This window comes from Osmerus eperlanus, chromosome 1, assembly GCF_963692335.1.
Source record: "Osmerus eperlanus chromosome 1, fOsmEpe2.1, whole genome shotgun sequence".
NCBI classification, from domain to species: Eukaryota; Metazoa; Chordata; class Actinopteri; order Osmeriformes; family Osmeridae; genus Osmerus; species Osmerus eperlanus.
The window spans coordinates 529,186-550,501 of record NC_085018.1 but is presented as its reverse complement, the minus strand read 5'-3'; the positions used below and the strand labels follow the sequence as shown (position 1 = coordinate 550,501).

The 21,316-nt window shown below is 47.5% G+C and overlaps 1 protein-coding gene across 4 annotated transcripts in view; it reads left to right on the top strand.

Annotated features, from left to right (window-relative positions):
- Positions 1–21,316, top strand: part of LOC134037206 (plasma membrane calcium-transporting ATPase 1-like) — a 124,405-nt gene that overhangs the window by 16,443 nt on the left and 86,646 nt on the right. For 3 of the 4 annotated variants that reach the window (XM_062482725.1, XM_062482538.1, XM_062482646.1), the window contains exon 2: positions 17,730–18,162. In XM_062482725.1, coding sequence (XP_062338709.1) covers positions 17,967–18,162 — 196 coding nt within the window. In that variant the 5' untranslated portion in view covers positions 17,730–17,966. Of the gene's footprint in view, positions 1–6,008; positions 6,059–17,729; positions 18,163–21,316 lie in introns of all 4 variants that reach the window. The other variant, XM_062482562.1, reaches the window with a different exon arrangement.

The window sequence follows — 21,316 nt, the reverse complement described above, 5'->3', positions numbered from 1 at the left end:
AGAAGAGGGGGGTTTGTTTGTTTATTTAAAGGAGATACTGTTTGACAGAGCTAGAAGGAGGACTGAGGTCTGGTGATAATTTGCTTGTCACCTAGTGGGGGTAGGGTTGATGTTGTAAATGTCCATTGCAAGGGACGCACACACATAAACACGCACGCACACATGCGCGCCAGGCCTATGCAAGGGAGCCAATGAAAGAAGAGCCATGGGACATTTGCATGCCTTTGTTTTAACCAATAACTGTCAAGAGCGGTTCTGCTTAAATAGCTTGCTAGCACAACATGCTAGCAGACAAACTTTATAGCACAATGGCGTGTGATGTTTTTGTCTCCTTGTGGGCCGGCCGCAAGCAAAACTTTCTTAACTTGTTCACCGACTGACTGTGCAATGCTTGATAGATTAATATTTCTGACAGAAACAAATTCAATTAACAGATTTTTTTCCAAAACATTAAACATTTGCAATAATTTTCTTTGTTGTACATACAATTTAGTTCACTCAGTTCAAGCGATTTCTGTGAATGCAATGAATGCACGCATGACACAGGTGCCGAGTAGGTCACGCGCTGGTAGCTCAACCAATAGGATCAAACGGACGTCATATTGTAAAAATATTGCCATAACTCTACAATTTTGTTCCACGATATATTGTTACACCACGAATATTTTTGGGTTGTGACTTAATGACCCAGTCCTGAGGTCCTGAGGTTAGACCAGTTGAGAACCACTGCTCTAGACCCTCTGGTCGACTGGGCCGACCCTCTGGTGGTCGACCCTCTGGTGTCAGCTAGGGATGGGCGATATGGCCTAAAATCCATATTGCGATATACATTGCAGCCTCTTGCGATAACGATATATGTCACGATATATAAATTATAATATAACCATTTCAGAACAGGTTACATAGACCTTAACCCTTGTGTTATCTTCGGGTCGTTCTGACCCATCAGTCATTGTGACGAAGGCAGCACGAGGGTTAAGGAAAGCCAAACTGCTAAATGTATTTTTTTTTTTTTAAGAAAGAAACGTTTAAGAAAGTATGTAGTTTTGAGAACATTTATTGTGCAAAACTGTAATTATACAACATAATGTTGTAGATAAATAAAATTCAAGTACACTAGCTGCAGAGACTTTAACCCTTGTGCTGCCTTCGGGTCACATGACCCAAAGGTTCATAACGAACCATCGTTGTGTTTACCCAATTTTACCCAATACAAAAACAAATTAAAATAATTTTCTTTTAACCTTTGCAATGTGGGGGGTCTGAGACAGCCCAACGGTTAAAAGAAAATGCTTCACTTTGTCTTTGTATGCGGTAAATCTGTCGCAATACGACGGTGGGTCACAATGACTGATGGGTCAGAATGACCCGAAGATAACACAAGGGTTAACAAATAAAAAGCTTAAAGTATTGGGTCCTTGGTTCTTAAATGCCACCCAAGATGCAAAGAACATAAAAAACATTTAGGCATGGCTATTTAAAAAAAAGAAAATGCTTCCAACAGTAGTGTACAGATACTTTCAATGAAAATATAATGATGTGGCGAATGAAAGCACAATCATTTTTTGGCATACCATTTTGGCATCTCTGTTTCTATAAAGTATTTGCGGCTTGGAACCTCGTATCGTGGATCAATAGCTCTGATCATGACTTTAAAACCACGTCTCTCTACCGTTTGAAAAGGGAACATGTCCTTACACAAGTAAACAATTATGGCCCTGGTCATTTCAATCCATCGCGGGCTCTTCCTACTGTAAGGATTACTTTTGAAAATCACTGTTGGATGGAGTTCTGGATCAGTTCCTGTTTTTTCTGTCCTGCGTTCTTCGAACTGGATCTTGAGGTTGGCTGCATTGCCTGACAATGCTGGTATTCAGTGACATGTTTCGTTTTGAGGTGGTAGAACAGATTAGTCGTGTTTACCCCTCTTAGTCTGAACTGTTGCCTTACACACTCTAGTCTACAGAGTATAGTTTGTTGCTGCTCGTCGGACGGCTTAAATCCGAATCAAGTCCAAATAATGGATGTTGCACTGGTCTTTTTCACCAGCTCCTCAGTTTCGCTTTCAGCCATGGCTACTCAAGATGACGAATACGATGATGTGTTGCAGCCGGAAGGGAGAAGGGAGACTGGCGTTGGTCACGGTTTGGAATGGAAGGGAGAACAGGACAATGGCGGATATTGCTATTTTTTTAACTACGTAGCTAAGGCGGCAGGCATGTGTTGCTTAGGCCTTAACTGAAAAGTGCTGTGAGAAACCCTGGATATAGAGGTTTTAGATGGTGGTAATATTGATCCCCATCTTTACTGACTAACTCTGAGGATATGGAGTGGCTTTATTTAGCAGGAATGCAGAAAATATTGTATACATTGCATGCCGTATGTATACAATGAGAAAAGGTTAAAATAAATTGGCCGAATAGTACAACAGTACTAATGAATCAATAGTACATTCGTAGTACTTTTTCATAATATAGACCCTCTGGTAGACCCTCTGGTAGACCCTCTGGTAGACCCTCTGGTAGACCCTCTGGTAGACCCTCTGGTAGACCCTCTGGTAGACCCTCTGGTAGACCCTCTAGACCAGTGTTTCTCAATTGGTCTAACCTCACGACCCACTTTCGTCCTTGGTCATTAAGTCACAACCAGGGTCACGACCAGTTGCACCTAAGATCAACATGAAATACTCTTTAGATGGCTTAGAAAGCAAGGGTGGACACACACACTGGAATGGATGTAATGTCCATTAGTCGTTAATCAGTCCAGACTACCTTGGGAGGTACTCATTTGATGAAAGATAATGCTTCCCATAGTACTTATGTTAAATGTATTCAACAAAAATGAACAACAAAAACTCATGAGTTGTTTACATTTCTTTAACCCTTGTGTTATCTTCGGGTCATTCTGACCCATCAGTCATTGTGACCCACTGTCGTATTGCGACAAATTTACCTCATACAAAAACAAAGTGAAGCATTTTCTTTTAACTGTCTGGCTGTCTCAGACCCCCCACATTGCAATGGTTAAAAGAAAATTATTTTTATTTGTTTTTGTATTGGGTGAAATTGGGTAAACACAACGATGGTTCGTTGTGAACCTTTGGGTCATGTGACCCGAAGGCAGCACGAGGGTTAAACAGTGTGTAGTTTCCTTCTCTCTCTCCCCCTGCACTGTTTCTGTTTCTGTCTCTTTCCATGTGCCCCCTTCTGAATCCTACTACTCCTGTCCCCCCCCCCCCTCTCGTTCCTTCTCTTTGTGAGTGTCATTTAGTGCAGCATTAGACAGCATGGAATGATTACTGAATGGAGGCAGGGCCCACATAGCCCTGGGAAGGTCTGATAGGGTAGTGTGGAAAACACACACAAACAAGCCTGTCTTTTCTACTCCTAAAGAGTTTGGAGAGGAAGGGAGAGAGGGAAGGTGGAGCTTTTGGTAAGAGAGAATCCAGCAAAATATTTTCACCGTAGCTGTCTCGTACAAGCATGTAGATGCATGCGCGTGCACACACTTCAGTAGAATTTACATCCTCATAACGCACTAATAGTCACTACAAGAAATGCACTGGCCTGCATCCAATCAGAATGAGTCGAGAGAAAAAAGCACCATAGCCGAGGAATTCCAGGAATGAGAATTCTCCATTACACCCTTGTTGTGTGTGTGTGTGTGTGAGCACCCCTCCTTTATACCCGCCTTCCAAAACTTGTGCCGCAACATTCCAGAACACACACACAGGATTCATAGTTCCAGACCGTCTCGTGCTGAAAGAATGCCCCGAAATACCAGAATACTGATGAATTCCACAACTGTGCTCGTTGACACACCAGACAGTACTTCACTTCCTTGTTCCTTCTCCACGGCGACTCCGTAACGACCTTTGTTTCATTTGAGGAAGTGAATACAAACCACTCTGACATTTTCCATCAGGCGTGACGGTTGGGTAACAGTCTGCAGACGGAGAATAAGCCAGGGCTTGAAAGGACAACACACACCCAACGTGGAGGCGTATTCCTGTGTTGCATCAGGAGGGGCAGGTTGTGGCAGCTCTGGTACTGCCTAAAATCTTCAAATGTTTGCCTTGTAAACAGGTCACATATAGAAACATACAGGTTACCTTGTAAACAGGCCACATATAGAAACATACAGGTTACCTTGTAAACAGGCCACATATAGAAACATACAGGTTACCTTGTAAACAGGTCACATATAGAAACATACAGGTTACCTTGTAAACAGGCCACATATAGAAACATACAGGTTACCTTGTAAACAGGTCACATATAGAAACATACAGGTTACCTTGTAAACAGGTCACATATAGAAACATACAGGTTACCTTGTAAACAGGCCACATATAGAAACATACAGGTTACCTTGTAAACAGGTCACATATAGAAACATACAGGTTACCTTGTAAACAGGCCACATATAGAAACATACAGGTTACCTTGTAAACAGGTCACATATAGAAACATACAGGTTACCTTGTAAACAGGCCACATATAGAAACATAGAGGTTACCGAGGAAGGTGTGTCTGGACTCTCTGGGTTTGAGGGTGGAGGTTAGAGTGTAAGGAAACACTGTGGAGCTGGGAAGGTCACCCACTTTGGTGTCACATGTTGATAGACTACTGAGCTTTACTACACTTTTGAGAACTGGATTACTGACCCTATAATACTCTGCACAGTTTGTAAATCTAGGCTGTAGTTAGTGTGTGCAGGCTGGGAGGTGCTACTGTCAGTGTGATCAGAGAAACCCAAATCAATTAGATATTTAACTGATACGAGGACAGATGTGTAAAATGGATTCATTTCTCTGTATTGATTTGATTTGTTTTAATTGCTAGTGTGCGTTGGTGCACTTGTACGTTTTGCACCCTCGCCCTTATGCCTCTAGTTCTGTAAATGCCACACACACACACTCTTCCTCCCTGCTGTGCGTGAGGAGATAGGGAACCCTTAGGACTGATGTGAAACCTGTTCTGGGCTCAGTCTGACCCCCCGTCCAGACACACACTGTATCCACACACATACTTACACACACACTATTTCTGTGTGTAACCTGGAGGAGTGTTGTTCTCTGACAGTTAGTCGTGTTATTTTACCTCAGATATGACACCAGACATGGTGGACGGACTGTGTGTGTGTTCAGACTATACTGTAGTTCTCTCCTTATATAGCACTGATGTGTGTGTGTGTTTGTGTCTTTCTGGTATTGTACAGGACTCCTTATAAAGAGGTGTGTCTCTGTCTGTAGTCTTCCACTGTTCTCTAGTCCTTATATAGTCTGCAAGTGTGTGTGTGTGTGTACTGTACCCTCATGGTGAGTGTATGGTGTTCATCAAACCCTGGGACAGAGCCTACCGCCAAGTACCAACTGGATCTGCCAGACGGAGAGAGGGAGAGCTGGAGGGAGGAGTGGGGGAGCTGGAGGGAGGAGTGGGGGAGCTGGAGGGAGGAGAGGGGAAGAGCCCCAGAGAAGGCCACAGTTCTCATACTGGTTAGAGATGGAGAGGACAGCTCTTTGTGTCTGTATTAAAATTAGCATTAGTGGTTGAATATAAATATAGAGACAGAGATGTGGATATTTCTCTGTTCTATGTGTGTGTGTGTTTACACTGTGATGTGGAGACAGCGTTGCCTACTTAATGTTTAGAAACATATGTGAGTTCAGCATGTGTTTTGGATGGGGGGTGGTGGGAGGAGGGGGGGGGGTGGAGAAGCTGTCATTCTCAGTCTTTATACCACCTCTCTTACCTCACACTTTCAGTTTCCTTTTATCTGTCTCAAATTTTTTAATATCTTCCATTCATCTGCTCTCTATCACCCACACTTTATTCTCATCTCTCTCTGTGTCCACTCCTCCACACTACCCCTCCTCCATCTCCTCTCCCTCACCACTGTCTCCTTCTCTTCCTCTCTCCCACTCTTTCTCCGTCTCTCCCTCATCACTATCTCTCTCCCTCTCCCATATCTCTCTCCCTCTCCCATATCTCTCTCCCTCTCTGCAGCAGGGGCAGGGGATTTCCTCATCCAGTCCGGTCACGTGACTGCAGATAGGGTGAGGTCTCCTGCATTCCTGGCTTCTCCTTCTGCCACTGCAACTCACACACACAAAACCATACTTACTCACACACTCAAAAACTCACTTTCATACACAAGTGCACACATACACTTACAGTCTCTCACACCCACACATACACACACACACACAGAGGGGGACACACCCATCCCAGTGAGTCAGCGAGCAGAAGGAAGCACAGCTCTGCACTCCAGGGTGGTGCCCTCTCTAGCCTGGCTGTTCATCCGTAAAGAGATGCACACACACACACATTCTTGAGAACACCCCACATGCAGCAGTGCTGTATCAAACACACACACAGACTTGTACTCCTGCATTTGTTTATGAAAGAATCACTGAGATAGAAACCGTGTTGGTCTGAAGCACAATGCAGTCTCGAAATAAAGTTATTTATTTATACTCGGGCGCTTGTTGGAATGTGTGTGTTTGTCCCTATTTATGTGTGTGCCTACGTGTGCGGGAATGTTTAGGGAGTTGAGTTACTTAATGTATGTTAGTATTAAAGTGTGAGTGATACGCAAGTAGGCATGACTGAGGGTGGGCGGGCGGCGCAGTGTGCAGCTTTAGTATGCAAGGCAGGTGTGTCTGCAGTGGCAGAGAAGGCAACAAGAGAGAGGGAGAAAGATGCTGTAGTGAGAAAGAGGGAGAGGGAGGGAGAGAAAGATTCTGTAGTGAGAAAGAGAGAGGGAGAGAAAGAGGAAAGGAACGCAAAGAGAGAGAATACAGAGGAAGCGGTGAAAAATACAAACTAGAGAGAGAGATAGTGAGAGGGAGGTGATGATGAAAGGAAGTGGGAGGGATTAGAAGCATTGTGTAGAGCAGTTGGTACAAGCTACAGTCACTCCTCTAATTTCCCCTCTTATACTTTTCTTTTCGCCTTCCCCTCTCTCTGCTGCTCTTCGCACTATCCACTCTTCTCTTTATCTCTCTGTCTTTCTGTCTGTCTCTCTATCTCTGTCCCTCCCTCTCTCTCTTTCTCTCTGTCTCCCTCTCTGTCTCTCCCTCTGTCTTCCCCTCTCTCTGCTGCTCTTCGCACTATCCACTCTTCTCTTTATCTCTCTGTCTTTCTGTCTGTCTCTCTATCTCTGTCCCTCCCTCTCTCTCTTTCTCTCTGTCTCCCTCTCTGTCTCTCCCTCTGTCTTTCCCTCTCTCTGTCTGCCCTCCGGTGCCATCCGTTTCATCTCCTACTATCTATCTGGTAACTATCTGGTTTTCTAACACATTGTCCAATGCCACTGACTGCTGATAGATGAACAGGGCTATGTTCGCACGTGTGTATGCGTGCTTGGGTGTACGTGAGCGTGCAGCTAAATGGCCTCTCGGTTTGTCAATATTGGGGTCAAGAGAGAAGGGAGGGAAGGAGAGACAACCATATTGATGCCCCACTCCTCTCTCCATCCTCCACTCCTCTCTTCTTCTGCTGATGAGACACCTGTGAAGGCTTTTAGGAAATTAAATCTCTTTCTCCCTCCCCCACTCTCTCTCACAACATCCTCCACTCCCACTCTCTCTCACCCCACTCCCACTCTCTCTCACCCCCCTCCCACTCCCACTCTCTCTCACCCCACTCCCACTCCCACTCTCTCTCACCCCCCTCCCACTCCCACTCTCTCTCACCCCCCTCCCACTCCCACTCTCTCTCACCCCACTCCCACTCTCTCTCACCCCCCTCCCACTCTCTCTCACCCCACTCCCACTCTCTCTCACCCCCCTCCCACTCTCTCTCACCCCACTCTCTCTCACCCCCCTCCCACTCCCACTCTCTCTCACCCCACTCCCACTCTTTCTCACCCCACTCCCACTCTCTCTCACCCCCCTCCCACTCTCTCTCACCCAACTCCCACTCTCTCACCCCCCTCCCACTCTCTCTCACCCCACTCCCACTCTCTCACCCCCCTCCCACTCTCTCTCACCCCACTCCCACTCTCTCTCTCACCCCCCTCCCACTCCCACTCTCTCTCACCCCCCTCCCACTCTCTCTCACCCCCCTCCCACTCCCATTCCCATTCTCTCTCACCCCCCTCCCACTCTCTCTCACCCCCCTCCCACTCCCACTCTCTCACCCCCCTCCCACTCCCACTCTCTCTCACCCCACTCCCACTCTCTCTCACCCCCCTCCCACTCTCTCACCCCACTCCCACTCTCTCTCACCCCCCTCCCACTGTCTCTCACCCCACTCCCACTCTCTCTCACCCCCCTCCCACTCTCTCTCACCTCCCTCCCACTCCCACTCTCTCTCACCCCCCTCCCACTCCCACTCTCTCTCACCCCCCTCCCACTCTCTCTCACCCCCCTCCCACTGTCTCTCACCCCCCTCCCACTCCCACTCTCTCTCACCCCCCTCCCACTCTCTCTCACCCCCCTCCCACTGTCTCTCACCCCCCTCCCACTCCCACTCTCTCTCACCCCCCTCCCACTCTCTCTCACCCCCCTCCCACTCCCATTCCCATTCTCTCTCACCCCCCTCCCACTCTCTCTCACCCCACTCCCACTCTCTCTCACCCCACTCCCACTCTCTCTCACCCCACTCCCACTCTCTCTCACCCCCCTCCCACTCTCTCACCCCACTCCCACTCTCTCTCACCCCCCTCCCACTGTCTCTCACCCCACTCCCACTCTCTCTCACCCCCCTCCCACTCTCTCTCACCTCCCTCCCACTCCCACTCTCTCTCACCCCCCTCCCACTCCCACTCTCTCTCACCCCCCTCCCACTCTCTCTCACCCCCCTCCCACTGTCTCTCACCCCCCTCCCACTCCCACTCTCTCTCACCCCCCTCCCACTCTCTCTCACCCCCCTCCCACTGTCTCTCACCCCCCTCCCACTCCCACTCTCTCTCACCCCCCTCCCACTCTCTCTCACCCCCCTCCCACTGTCTCTCACCCCCCTCCCACTCCCACTCTCTCTCACCCCCCTCCCACTGTCTCTCACCCCCCTCCCACTCCCACTCTCTCTCACCCCCCTCCCACTGTCTCTCACCCCCCTCCCACTCCCACTCTCTCTCACCCCCCTCCCACTGTCTCTCACCCCCCTCCCACTCCCACTCTCTCTCACCCCCCTCCCACTCTCTCTCACCCCCCTCCCACTCCCACTCTCTCTCACCCCCCTCCCACTCTCTCTCACCCCCCTCCCACTCTCTCTCACCCCCTCCCACTCTCACTCTCTCTCACCCCCCTCCCACTCTCTCTCACCCCCCTCCCACTCCCACTCTCTCTCACCCCCCTCCCACTCTCTCTCACCCCCCTCCCACTCTCTCTCACCCCCCTCCCACTCTCTCTCACCCCCCTCCCACTCCCACTCCCACTCTCTCTCACCCCCCTCCCACTCTCTCTCACCCCCCTCCCACTCTCTCTCACCCCCCTCCCACTCTCTCTCACCCCCCTCCCACTCTCTCTCACCCCCCTCCCACTCCCACTCTCTCTCACCCCACTCCCACTCTCTCTCACCCCCCTCCCACTGTCTCTCACCCCCCTCCCACTCCCACTCTCTCTCACCCCCCTCCCACTCTCTCTCACCCCCCTCCCACTCCCACTCTCTCTCACCCCCCTCCCACTCTCTCTCACCCCCCTCCCACTCTCTCTCACCCCCTCCCACTCCCACTCTCTCTCACCCCCCTCCCACTCTCTCTCACCCCCCTCCCACTCCCACTCTCTCTCACCCCCCTCCCACTCTCTCTCACCCCCTCCCACTCTCTCTCACCCCCCTCCCACTCTCTCTCACCCCCCTCCCACTCCCACTCTCTCTCACCCCCCTCCCACTCTCTCTCACCCCCCTCCCACTCTCTCTCACCCCCTCCCACTCCCACTCTCTCTCACCCCCTCCCACTCCCACTCTCTCTCACCCAACTCCACCTCTACCTGTTGGCTGTGATACTATCAAAGCCTTGTTGGGCTAATATATATATATATATATATATAAGTATTTGTGCCTAACAAATGAAACTGAACTTGTGTGTCTATTCTAATGGCTAACCTTGGGCACTATGTCCTTAGTGCACCATTTGTTCTTGCTTACAGTTTTTGGTTACACACCACTAAGGTAACAGCCAAACTCTGAGACTGTGGGCCAAAGACATGTACTGTACATCAGACCCTACATTAGGGCTGACATGCAGGCCTGCTACACAGTGCGAGGATTGTGTTTATGAAGGCCCGGCATTAGGCCTTCACAGTTCAGTCAAGGACAAGGTCGTATTGACTTGTCTGTTGCACATTGCGGTGGCAAGTGACGATCAATAAGGAGTGTGTTACCCAGTACGCCAGTCACTGTTGGGTCCAGCTGGATATGAGGTCGAAAGTGTTTCGGTGGGGAGGGAGGGATAAAGAGAAGGGGGAGCAGGGTTTAGAGGTATCTAGGTGCCCTCCGTTCCTCTTATGTGATGAGGCTAAACGACAGAGAGGGTCACAGAGAGAAACAGGAAGGATAGAGAGAGAGAGAGAGAGAGAGGGTTGGAGGATGAGAGATGAAAAGATATGGAGAGAGAAGACAATATTGAGAGAGATGGAGAATGGCAAAGAAGGAGAGAGTGGGAGAAAGAAGGAGAAAGACATAGGGAGACCAGGAGTGAGGCAGCAGAAAGACATAGGGAGACCAGGATTGAGGCAGCAGAAAGACATAGGGAGACCAGGAGTGAGGCAGCAGAAAAACATAGGGAGACCAGGAGTGAGGCAGCAGAAAGACACAGGGAGACCAGGAGTGAGGCAGCAGAAAGACATAGGAAGACCAGGAGTGAGGCAGCAGAAAGACATAGGGAGACCAGGAGTGAGGCAGCAGAAAAACATAGGGAGACCAGGAGTGAGGCAGCAGAAAGCTGAACATTGTGCTAGGACATAATGCTACCTAATCCCTCTCTCTACCTCCCAATCCCTCTCTCTACCTTCCAATCCCTCTCTCTCTCTCTCTACCTCCCAATCCCTCTCTCTACCTCCCAATCCCTCTCTCTCTACCTCCCAATCCCTCTCTCTCCCTCCCAATCCTTCTCTCTCTACCTCCCAATCCTTCTCTCTACCTTCCAATCCCTCTCTTCACCTCCCTCTACCACTGTCTCTATCTTCTTCATGCCACATCTGTCTTCCTACAGTGTGTACATTAACCATATTATATAGTTCACACCTGAATCAATCAATAATTCACATCTGGCTGTCTTATCCCTCGTTTGATTTCACTCTCTCTCCCTGTCTGGCCACATCTCTCTCTCTCTCTTTCCATTTCAGTTCTTCAGATTGTATTGACTTGTTTGCTTTGCCGAGTTAAACCAAACAGGTAAACAATTCTACAGCCTCTCTTCATCCCTTTGGACACTCTCTCTTTCTCTCCTCTCTTGTCCTTTCCTCTCCTCTTTCTCCATCTCCCTCCATCTTTCCCTCTCTCTCCCTCCTCTTTTTCTATCTCCCTCATAAAATCTTTAGGAAAGAGTAACTTCTTGCCAGTGTTTACCACCTGGCTTATAACACACACAAAAACATGCACACCCTCACATACCCTGCCTCCATTACCCTGACATGGTTGTCATAGTTATTAAGGAGCATTGGGTGTAGAAGTGTCTTCCTCTCCCCTCCTGTGTGTGTTAAACAAACATGTAGTCTGTTAAAAGGTAACCTCTTTAGACACAGAGGTGTGTGTGTGTGTGTGTGTGTGTGTGGAAGGGAGCGGTATGTGAATGGAACCAAATGCATTGTGACATAGCCTTCACCTTTGGACTTGGGAATTGTGTGTGCCCATACATTTTTTTGTGTGTGAATGCAGTGTCTTAAAAGTATTCAACCTAGGTTCGACAACAGAGTCCTTTTTCTTAAGTATTTTCTGAATGTAAACAAAAATGTGTCTTGTTATATAAATAGCAGTTTACGTAGGCCTATACATCAGTTTTAACCATGGACTAGGATACTGGCCACATCTTGTCCACAGATAACCAGGGTTGATTAATTCTCAAATGATTCTCAATTCAAAAATTAAGGAAACATCAACAAAACCACAAAAAAAAAATACAATCCAATTCCCAAAGACTACTCAAACCATTATGAATTATGACCTTTCATTGTACTCGGTTAAACCTGGTTAGTAAGCGTGTGGTCTTATCTGGACTGATGAGGGGTGTGTCATGTGAGGGGAGAGGGGCGGTGTTTCCTCTAGGATTTGGACCTTTTGGAGTGTGTGTTGGCTGTCTTATCTCTGGGGTAGGTCAAGCTCCGTGGGTAGAGCATCTGACTGCAGATCAACAGGAAGCAGGTTCAGATCACTCAGTTCACCTCTGTATGTTGCTTCGGATAAAAGTGTCAAATAAATGCACACATTAGTGTTTTCCCCTACCATTGTTTTGCCCCTCCAAAATATTTTGGAGGGGCAAAACATATATCAAAAAATATATTTAATTAGCCTATACAGTTTATTCCAAAAAACAAAAAAAAGAACCAGCGAGATGAAGCTTTTTTCACACAATCTTTGCTTCTTGCTCGTTTCCTCAAAAATGTTAAATTCATTTGAGAATGTTTGCGCAATGTTGCCCTTGTTATTTACACCTGATCGCTCGTCCACAAATGCCCTAATAAACGCATATAAGAGGGTTCACTTCTCTTGCTAGGCTACCTGTGTGCGCTACCAGGTATCTCGCGGGCCCTGTCATGTGACTTCCATTGAAAATGGGAGTCAGGTGGCTGAGTGGTGACGGAGTCGGCCTATTAATCAGAAGGTTGTTGGTTCGCTTCCCGGCCGTGCAAAATGACGTTGTGTCCTTGGACAAGGCACTTCACCCTACTTGCCTCGGGGAGAATGTCCCTGTACTTACTGTAAGTCGCTCTGGATAAGAGCGTCTGCTAAACGACTAAATGTAAATGTAAAATTAATGGGAGGCAAAATGTTGCCCACGACCCCTAAAATAATGGTGCCAGTGACTCGCGACCCCCGCATCCACGGAGGTGGTTTATGTATACCTGGGAGTAAAAATAGGCCCTGGACTTTGATCCAGACCGGCCCACCAGAACCGGCCACGACACCACAGCTAACCTGCTAATGCATGCACATTCTGAGTTTGATGTGATGCTAGTTCGGGAGTTTGATAGTTAATGCGAGCGCGCATAGCGCGCAAGGCAAAAAAAATTTGGCCTTTGTTTGAGCGCAAAATATTTTTTGAACTTTGTGTAAAATAAACAGCCGTTTTTCAATTGGTAAAACCTTGTCTAGTGAAGGTGATGTAGTTTTGTCTCTTCAGCCCCACCCTTACGTTTCTTAGCCTGGTTTTCCATCGTTATTCTTCTCCCGGTGCTCCCGATGGCCAGTCCGCTACTGCGGGGCTGTGCCGCGGTGGTGGATTTTCAAGTCATATTATTTTAAATTCTCGTGCTGTCGGGGGGGTGCTGCAGCACTCTCAGCACCCATAGTTCCCGCAGCCATGGGTATTCCCTCTCCACTGACATCCAAAACTCAGCCAGTGTCTTGGCTGAGAACGCTGCCTTTAACGTTCGGTCGCTTAACAGTTCAACTAATGCGTCCTCCTGGTTGGATGTCAGATGGTTTGCCGTACTTACAGTGATCAAAAGGCTGATGGCTTTTTTATTTGCATGCATTAATTTAACTACTATCTTTAACTTGTTAAGATTTTGGCTAAAATATGCTATTTCTAATTGTTTAAAAATGTTCCTTGATTTCTGGAAATCATCTCGGGGGGTCGCGACCCCCACTTTGAGAACCACTGGTCTACGGCATTTTTGACCGTGGTCCATTTTCAATATCCTTGAAAAACTTCCAAACTTTCTTCTTTGTAATTCCCGTGGAAGTACACAGAGCAGTGTGTCTGAGATCAAAATGTTGGGGCCTGACAAAGGTACAGACCACAGCCAAATAGGGTGGAGCCACCGGCCAGCCAGTTGACATCAACCGTTTTACAGCTAAAACATTTTTATTGTGAGATTTTTATCCTGATAGCAATCGATAAATGCTCTGACAGTAAAATAAAATTAATCTGATATCTGTGGCCATCTCAGGACTATAATAAACAAGAACAATCATTGTGTTCAGATCCAATGCAATGATTGGAAGGGCTACTTGCCTGTCTTCCTACCTGAACGCACTCTGCCAGTGCACTCATTGCAGTAGTCAGCCAGTGCGTGCATGTGTTTTGGGGGAGTGGCTTTAAAGGGATCGCTCTTCCTGGCCAACCTCAGTAACTCTCCACCCTACCTCTCCATGTTCCTCCCCAGTTGTGTTATAATTCCATAGTTGATCATCACATCACAGTGGATCTGCATTCTGCATGAGGAGTGTCCCAAGCTCTCGTCTGTCTGCTCTGTAAGGGGGCTCATCTTAATAATGAATGAGTTACTGGTAAATGAGCTAGCAAGCTAATTAGCTTGGTGCTAAATGTGTAGGAACCTGATTGCTCATCCATCTTGTCTGTTCCATGGTCTTGGTCTCTGAGAGACAGTGTGTCCGTCAGTCTGTCCGCTGGATGTCCTCTGACGGCAGGTAGCCGGTGACCGGCTGTAATGGTTAGGGTTAGCGCCCGGGTTGGTGACGCTCAAAAGAAGTCAAATTAATGTCTTCCTCTCTCTCTTTGTTCCTCTCTGTCTCTTGTACTCCCTTTTTCTCTATCTTCCTATCCCAATCTCACACTCTTCCCACTGCTTTAAGGAGGCATTTATAATGAGGACAGAGGGACAGAGGAGAGAGACAGAGAGAGATTGGTACTTCAACTTCAGTGTGTATGGAAGCTGTGGGACTGGGTTTCCAGACACTGCTAATCTGGGGGCCCATTTAGAAACCCTAACCCTCATCTGTCCCCTTTGGCTGCTGGTGACATTTCCCAACAACAATAGATTTTGTTTGGAAACACTACTGATGCATGCTCTGGTGGCATTTACACACTGACACTTACACACATTCAAACGCACACACACACATGTAACCATACACTCACATTTATTGCATCAGGGTAATAAAGGCACTGAATCCGATCTGTGATCCCCAGCTGTACACACACACAAACACACAGGCTACAGTGGGCTTTAATGGATTCTATAAACTCGATTAGCGATCCCCTGTTTGGCCTGTGGCGTACACGACAGGCCCTGCCATGGAAACTCCAATGATGAGGTCACTTCCTCTTGTTTCCTCTGAGCACTCAGCGCTGCCCAATCCCTGATCGAATCCCGAATGAAACCTCGTCCCTCACCCCGCGAGGTGACATTCATGGGTCCCAAAATGACAGAGTTACAGAACACCTGACAATCAGGAACAGCTAACAGAGTACTTGTCGGAGGTGAGAATTAGAGAAAGAAATGCAACAACATTTTGCTGGTTGAATATCAATCTAGGCGAGTGTTTGAGAGTGAGTTTACAGGGAGCTTGAGTCCTTAAGTGCCCAGCCTGTTGGGACAATGCACATTTGACACATATATGCCTCAGTACACATCCACCAGGGGGCACGCCCCCCTGTCCTGCGGGGGGAGAGCTGGCCAGGGTCTGACCCCTGGGAGGAATGCTAGGAGTGCGTATATTAAGAAGCACAATCTGGGTTATAACCCTGCCTGGAGGCTAAACCACTGCCTCACAAACGCTGCTGTGCCACACGCCTGTGCACAGATGAGCCAATCCTGGCTACTGTCTGATATACAGTATGGATTGTGTGTGTGTGTGAACCCAGAGAGTCACATTCCAGTGCATTAAGCCCTAATAATTTAAGCACACATCAAAGGCTGACCTCCATTCTTCAGTGTTTGGTCTATCATAGAGACCCCAGAGGAGTGTGACACACACATAAAACACAGCGGGAGCAAACCAGAGCGTTATCTCACATTAGCATATTGTCCTCTTTTTGACTCCAGTCAGCTCCAACACAAACCTCTTCATGAAACTGGTAATACCACCAAGACAATGCCACCACAAGTATAACTGCATTCCAGACACACACAGACTAGGACTCTATAGTGTGTCTAAACAAAGCCTGGTTGCCATAGAACCATAGTTGCTATGGTAATTCCCATGGTATCATTCACTGCCAACATACTGAAAGGAACGTAATATAAAATGTGTGAGAGGAATGTCATTTTTCGCCAAAAATTTGAACCTCGCCAAAACGGAACTTCTCATCATCCCGGCTAAACCCTCCATCTCCCACGATCTCTCAATCACCCTGGGATCTGCGACGGTGACCCCTTCATCCTCTGCCAGGAACCTTGGGGTTACCATGGACGAGGAGCTCTCCCTCACGGCCCACATTGCTGCGGTCTCCCGGTCGTGTAGATTCACCCTCTACAACATCCGGAAGATCAGGAGATACCTGTCTGAGCACTCCACCCAGCTGCTAGTCCAAGCACTTGTCCTCTCCAAGTTGGACTATTGCAACTCGCTGCTCGCTGGTCTCCCAGCATGTGCAACCCGCCCTCTTCAGAGGATTCAGAACGCAGCGGCCCGCCTGGTCTACAATCTACTCAGACGCTCCCATGTTACCCCGCTCCTCATCTCTCTCCACTGGCTACCTATCATGGCCCGTATCAGATTCAAGACCCTGGTATTGACCTTCCGAGCAGTGAACGGGACTGCACCCGTCTACATCAAGTCTCTCCTGCAGCCTTACACCCCCACCCGTCACCTACGGTCTTCTTCAGACAACCGCCTGGTGGTCCCACCGCTCAAGACCGCCCGGTCCCAACACAAGCTCTTCTCCTGTCTGGCCCCCCAGTGGTGGAATCAACTCCCCACCTCCATCAGAGACACTGACTGTCTCTCCACCTTAAAGAAAAGGCTCAAGACGCACTTGTTCCGGGAGTACAACGGTACTTAGGAATGGTTCGCTTGACCCGATGTTAGTTTCCTCAAGGATCACAATGACTCTTGCTCAAAGACTTGTTGCTCTTGTGGTTAGTGGTAACTGATTTTAAATTGTTTGTACTCGCTGTGATAGTTTTTTATTATTGTTGCTTGTCTTTTTTTCCACAGGTACACTTGCACTTATAGCAGTTCATATTGTTTAATTGTAACTTGTTTAACTACATGCTCTTATGGTTCTTCCCTTTGGGCACTTACTTTGGTTGTTCACAATGTGTGCTTCATGTTTTGGCTACTCGCAATGTTTTGTGGCTATCTCGTTGTTATGATCAGTGACCTATGCACTTTGTAAAGCTCTCTCTTGGAAGTCGCTTTGGATAAAAGTGTCTGCTAAATGAATAAATGTAAAATGTACATTTTTAGTCTTACACTTGGATAGACTTTAATCTTATGAAAACAAAGGGAAGCTGTGTATGAAGGGAGTATCATGTTACCCTTGTTCCTCTGCATGGCCTTTAGAACAGGCTAAGCTGGGCCCTTCCTAGGTGTATCATTGAGACAGTTTGTGTCCCGTGCTTGGTTCTTCCACAATGTCCGTCAGACCTTTCTGTGCTGCTCATGGATGACGTTCAACTAATGTGGACAAACTCATAAACTTTGTGACCAGGCTCCTTAATAAGGGTTGTTTAGTCCTTTTGACAAATGTGTAAACAGAGAGTTGGAAATAAGAAACTAAGTACTGAGGAGATTGTGCCTCAAGTGAGGCAACACCGACCTCACATTAGTGTAGCTGCTCCTGCTAATGTTGGCTGCTCTCAGTAGTTCAACCTGATTCTGTAGCTGTCTATGTCACTGCTGCAGACTCAGTCATGTGTCTCTCTTCCTCCACAGTGTCCTGGAACAGGGAAGGCCGTCGATGGATCAAGTCTTACCTGTGCTCTGTTTCTGTGGCAACTAACATGCACTTCCTGGTCCTGGGTTGATCACCTTCAGAGATACCACAACTCCCAGCTCCTCTCCACCCGTGTCAGCAGCACAGGACCAACTCTTAGTCATACCAGTGCTTTCAGACAGGGGCACCCAACACAGGCTACTTAGGACGCAAGCAAGCAAGCAAACAAACAGAAAATGGCTAACAACACGACGGATCACCCTCCGGGGAACTCGGTTGCTGAGGGGAACCACGAGGGGGACTTTGGCTGTACGGTGATGGACCTGCGGGACCTGATGGAACTGAGGAGCGCCGAGGCCGTCACCAAGATCGGAGACTCCTACGGGGACGTGCAGGGGCTCTGTCGCAGGCTCAAGACCTCGCCCATCGAGGGTAAGCTCTCATCTGAAACACGCACACATGCATACGCTATCACACCTCTTCAATTCACTTTAACAACCATGGCATCTATGAACTAGTTTGAGGCCAGGGGTATCTGATGGCTAAGGTGAGCGCTGAATGTTTACACACAAACGCATATTTTGTCCTGTGGGGCAGTGTTTGTCCAGTGTTTTCACACTGAGAATGGCTGTGGTTAATCACTTACATTATAAGGCTCTTGAGCTGTTCGGGGTTAGGGTTAGTTGGTTTTAACAAACTTAAGTGGGTTGAACTTAGATCTTTCTCATTGGTATTTGAGTTAAGTTGTTGAGGGGAAAGATTCAACAATTCTCGAATAAATTAATTAAATGATAAAAAATAAATAATAATTACAATGAAAAAAATGCATGGTAGCTTTGCAGGCTAATACTAGCTACTGGCTAGCTGTCTACTTTGCACATTTTTGTTATCAATATGGAAGCGCAGGTCTGCGCAGCTACTGCTAATGCACCACTTTACAGTTCCAGTCCTATCAATCCCAATCCTGGGGTAAAAGGGGCATTCACTGCAAAACCGAGTTTACCTTGTCATAGTTGAATAACGACAGTTCGGTGGGTAAAATGGACATACAGTGAACCTCAGAGTCCATTGACACTTTGCAAATCTCTCAATTTGAAACTGCCACTGTACAACGGGACAAGAAGATTAGGCCCAGAGCCACACACCTGCACTGTAATGACTAAACACACACACTGTAGTCACATGCACAGGCATGTACTTGTAAGCAGTAGGTGCGACTAGTGCAGTGACTTCATGTCACCGCATGAAGTCGAACTCACCTAATGACACAAACACTTGACACACCCAGCACACTCACATGCATACACGATGAAGGTGGAATCACCCTCAGGAGATTAATGATGGGCTGTCTAAACGCTCATCAACACCTTGTCTTCATGGAGGTGAGGAGAAAATGGCTGACAGCCTGCCCTCCAAGTCCTCCCTCTCTCCTTACTCTCCCTACCTACCCCCCCTTACTTTCCCCCTCCCTCTCCCCCGTCTGTTGTTGCGTAAGCACGTGGGCCGCTAGTCGCAGCAGGTCCATTCCCAGATTGAAAGTAGTTCCACACCATTCCTCTAATGACTCCATAGATCACTGCTCTCTATTCCATTAAGTAATCAAGGGACAGCTGTGGACTCGTTCTCCGCTCAAGAAATGAATCATTTTAATGAAGGAAACATAATTATGTTTTCAGTAGCATGAGTGGGAGGGCGAAGGAGGAGACGAGGAACATGGAAGTATGACAGAGAGAGACACAGACAATCAGGATGATGCTTCAATGCCTCCAAAGAAGATCCGGCTTCAGCGGTCGGACTTAGTTGTGGTGTAGGGTTTTTTGGTGAAGGTGTGTTTGTGTGCACCATTAAGCCTTTGGTCATTTAGAACTGGGTTTTTTTTGGTTGACTATTTCTCTTTTCCTCTTTGTCTTTCACTACCTCTCTGTGTTTCTCTCTTCCTCTTTCTTTCTCTCTAGCGCTGTCTCTTTCACTACCTCACGGCCACATTCACACTTAGATCCTTACTTGGCAGAGGACCTATCACATCAGCAGGGAGTTCTCAGTGTTTTCAATATCTGACGTCACTTTGTCAAGTGTAGACGCCAGCGCGTGTTGCATTCATTCGACAATCTGCTGCCTTCTTGGGATTGCTCCCAATGTTGCCTGTGACAATCAGGCCTCCCAGCCACAGAACACAGTCACTACTGCGAGGGCACTCCCTCTCACGCACCTGCACACTGTTAGAGTAATCAGTCCACTCCCCTGCTCCGGTACTCAAGTGTACTTAGGCCAGTCACTCCCTTCACTCCTGTGGAAGTCTTGTAAATCTCTTGTTAATCTCGTGCTGACAATTCCGAGCAATTCTGACCTTGAGACTTTGTAATACCGACCTTGTTTCGCCTGTCCCTTGGAACCTGAGCTTGCCTTTGTCAACCAGTCAGACCCCCAGCCAGACCTGCGCTTGTGACCTGACTGCCCTTTCGGATCTCTACCCTTGCTCTGATAATCTGTATATGACCCTTGCTTGTCTGACTATGCATAATGAAACCTGATCTGGTACCCTCTGTCCTGGGAGTCTGTTCGGTACACTGCCACAATGGAGAGAGAAGACAATTATAGTACACCTTATTTATATTGTCACGTAAACCATGCAAAATCAACATTCACTTGAATTACAGCCAGTGCACACTAGGGTTGGGTATCGTTTGGATTTATACGTTTCCGATGCCGAAACGGTACTTAAACTATTCAGATTCCTAAACCGATTCTTGAAAAACAGAAAAATGAAAGTAATCAAAGAAAGGCTCTTTTATATATTTATTTTAATGGAAAATTATTTAAATGTAACAATATATTAACGTTTTAAAGTAGCCTACTTAAATATAGGCTATAATAAGTAAACCTAAGTCACCTAACACACAACTAGAATAATTTAACATATGGTGACCAGACGTCCTCTTTTACCCAGACATGTCCTCTTTTCGACATGTCGTAAGGGTATCTCCCTTACGTACCACCTTGTTGCGCAAGGTGGAACGTAAGGGGGACAAAAGTTACACTATTAACAAGTAACAACAAAATAAATGTTGAGTTGGTATGCTAACTAAACCAGCTTCAAACTTTAACAGTTCTTTTGCATAAAAATGACCAGTTTTGAGTTTGTGAAAAAGTGGACACTTCGTCAAGTCGACGGGGGGGACGGGGTGCTGGTCGTGTCAGCACCCCCACGACCTTTACAGTCAGAGCTCGCGCAAGAAGGTGGAACGTAAGGGACAAGGGCGTAGGTTTGGTGTCAGCTTTGGTAGGGACCCTGCCCGGCACCCTGCCCGGTTCTATGGAACAGCCTTGTTTTTTTATTCAACATCACATAATTCACAATCAAAAAGTGCTGACATAAGGTCAGATTCCCCCAACGTCCTTCAATTTCATTGCTAATGCATGGAAATTCTTAACGAAATGCCATGAGTAAGACCTCACCTGAAGCCCTGATGGTCCAGCTGCTGTTTCCTCAGCCTGCACTATATCTGCACTGGATTTCTGAGTTTCCTGAATGCATTTTAATACTAGAGAGGGTACAATTTCTGGGGAAATTGTAGGGTGTGCTTGC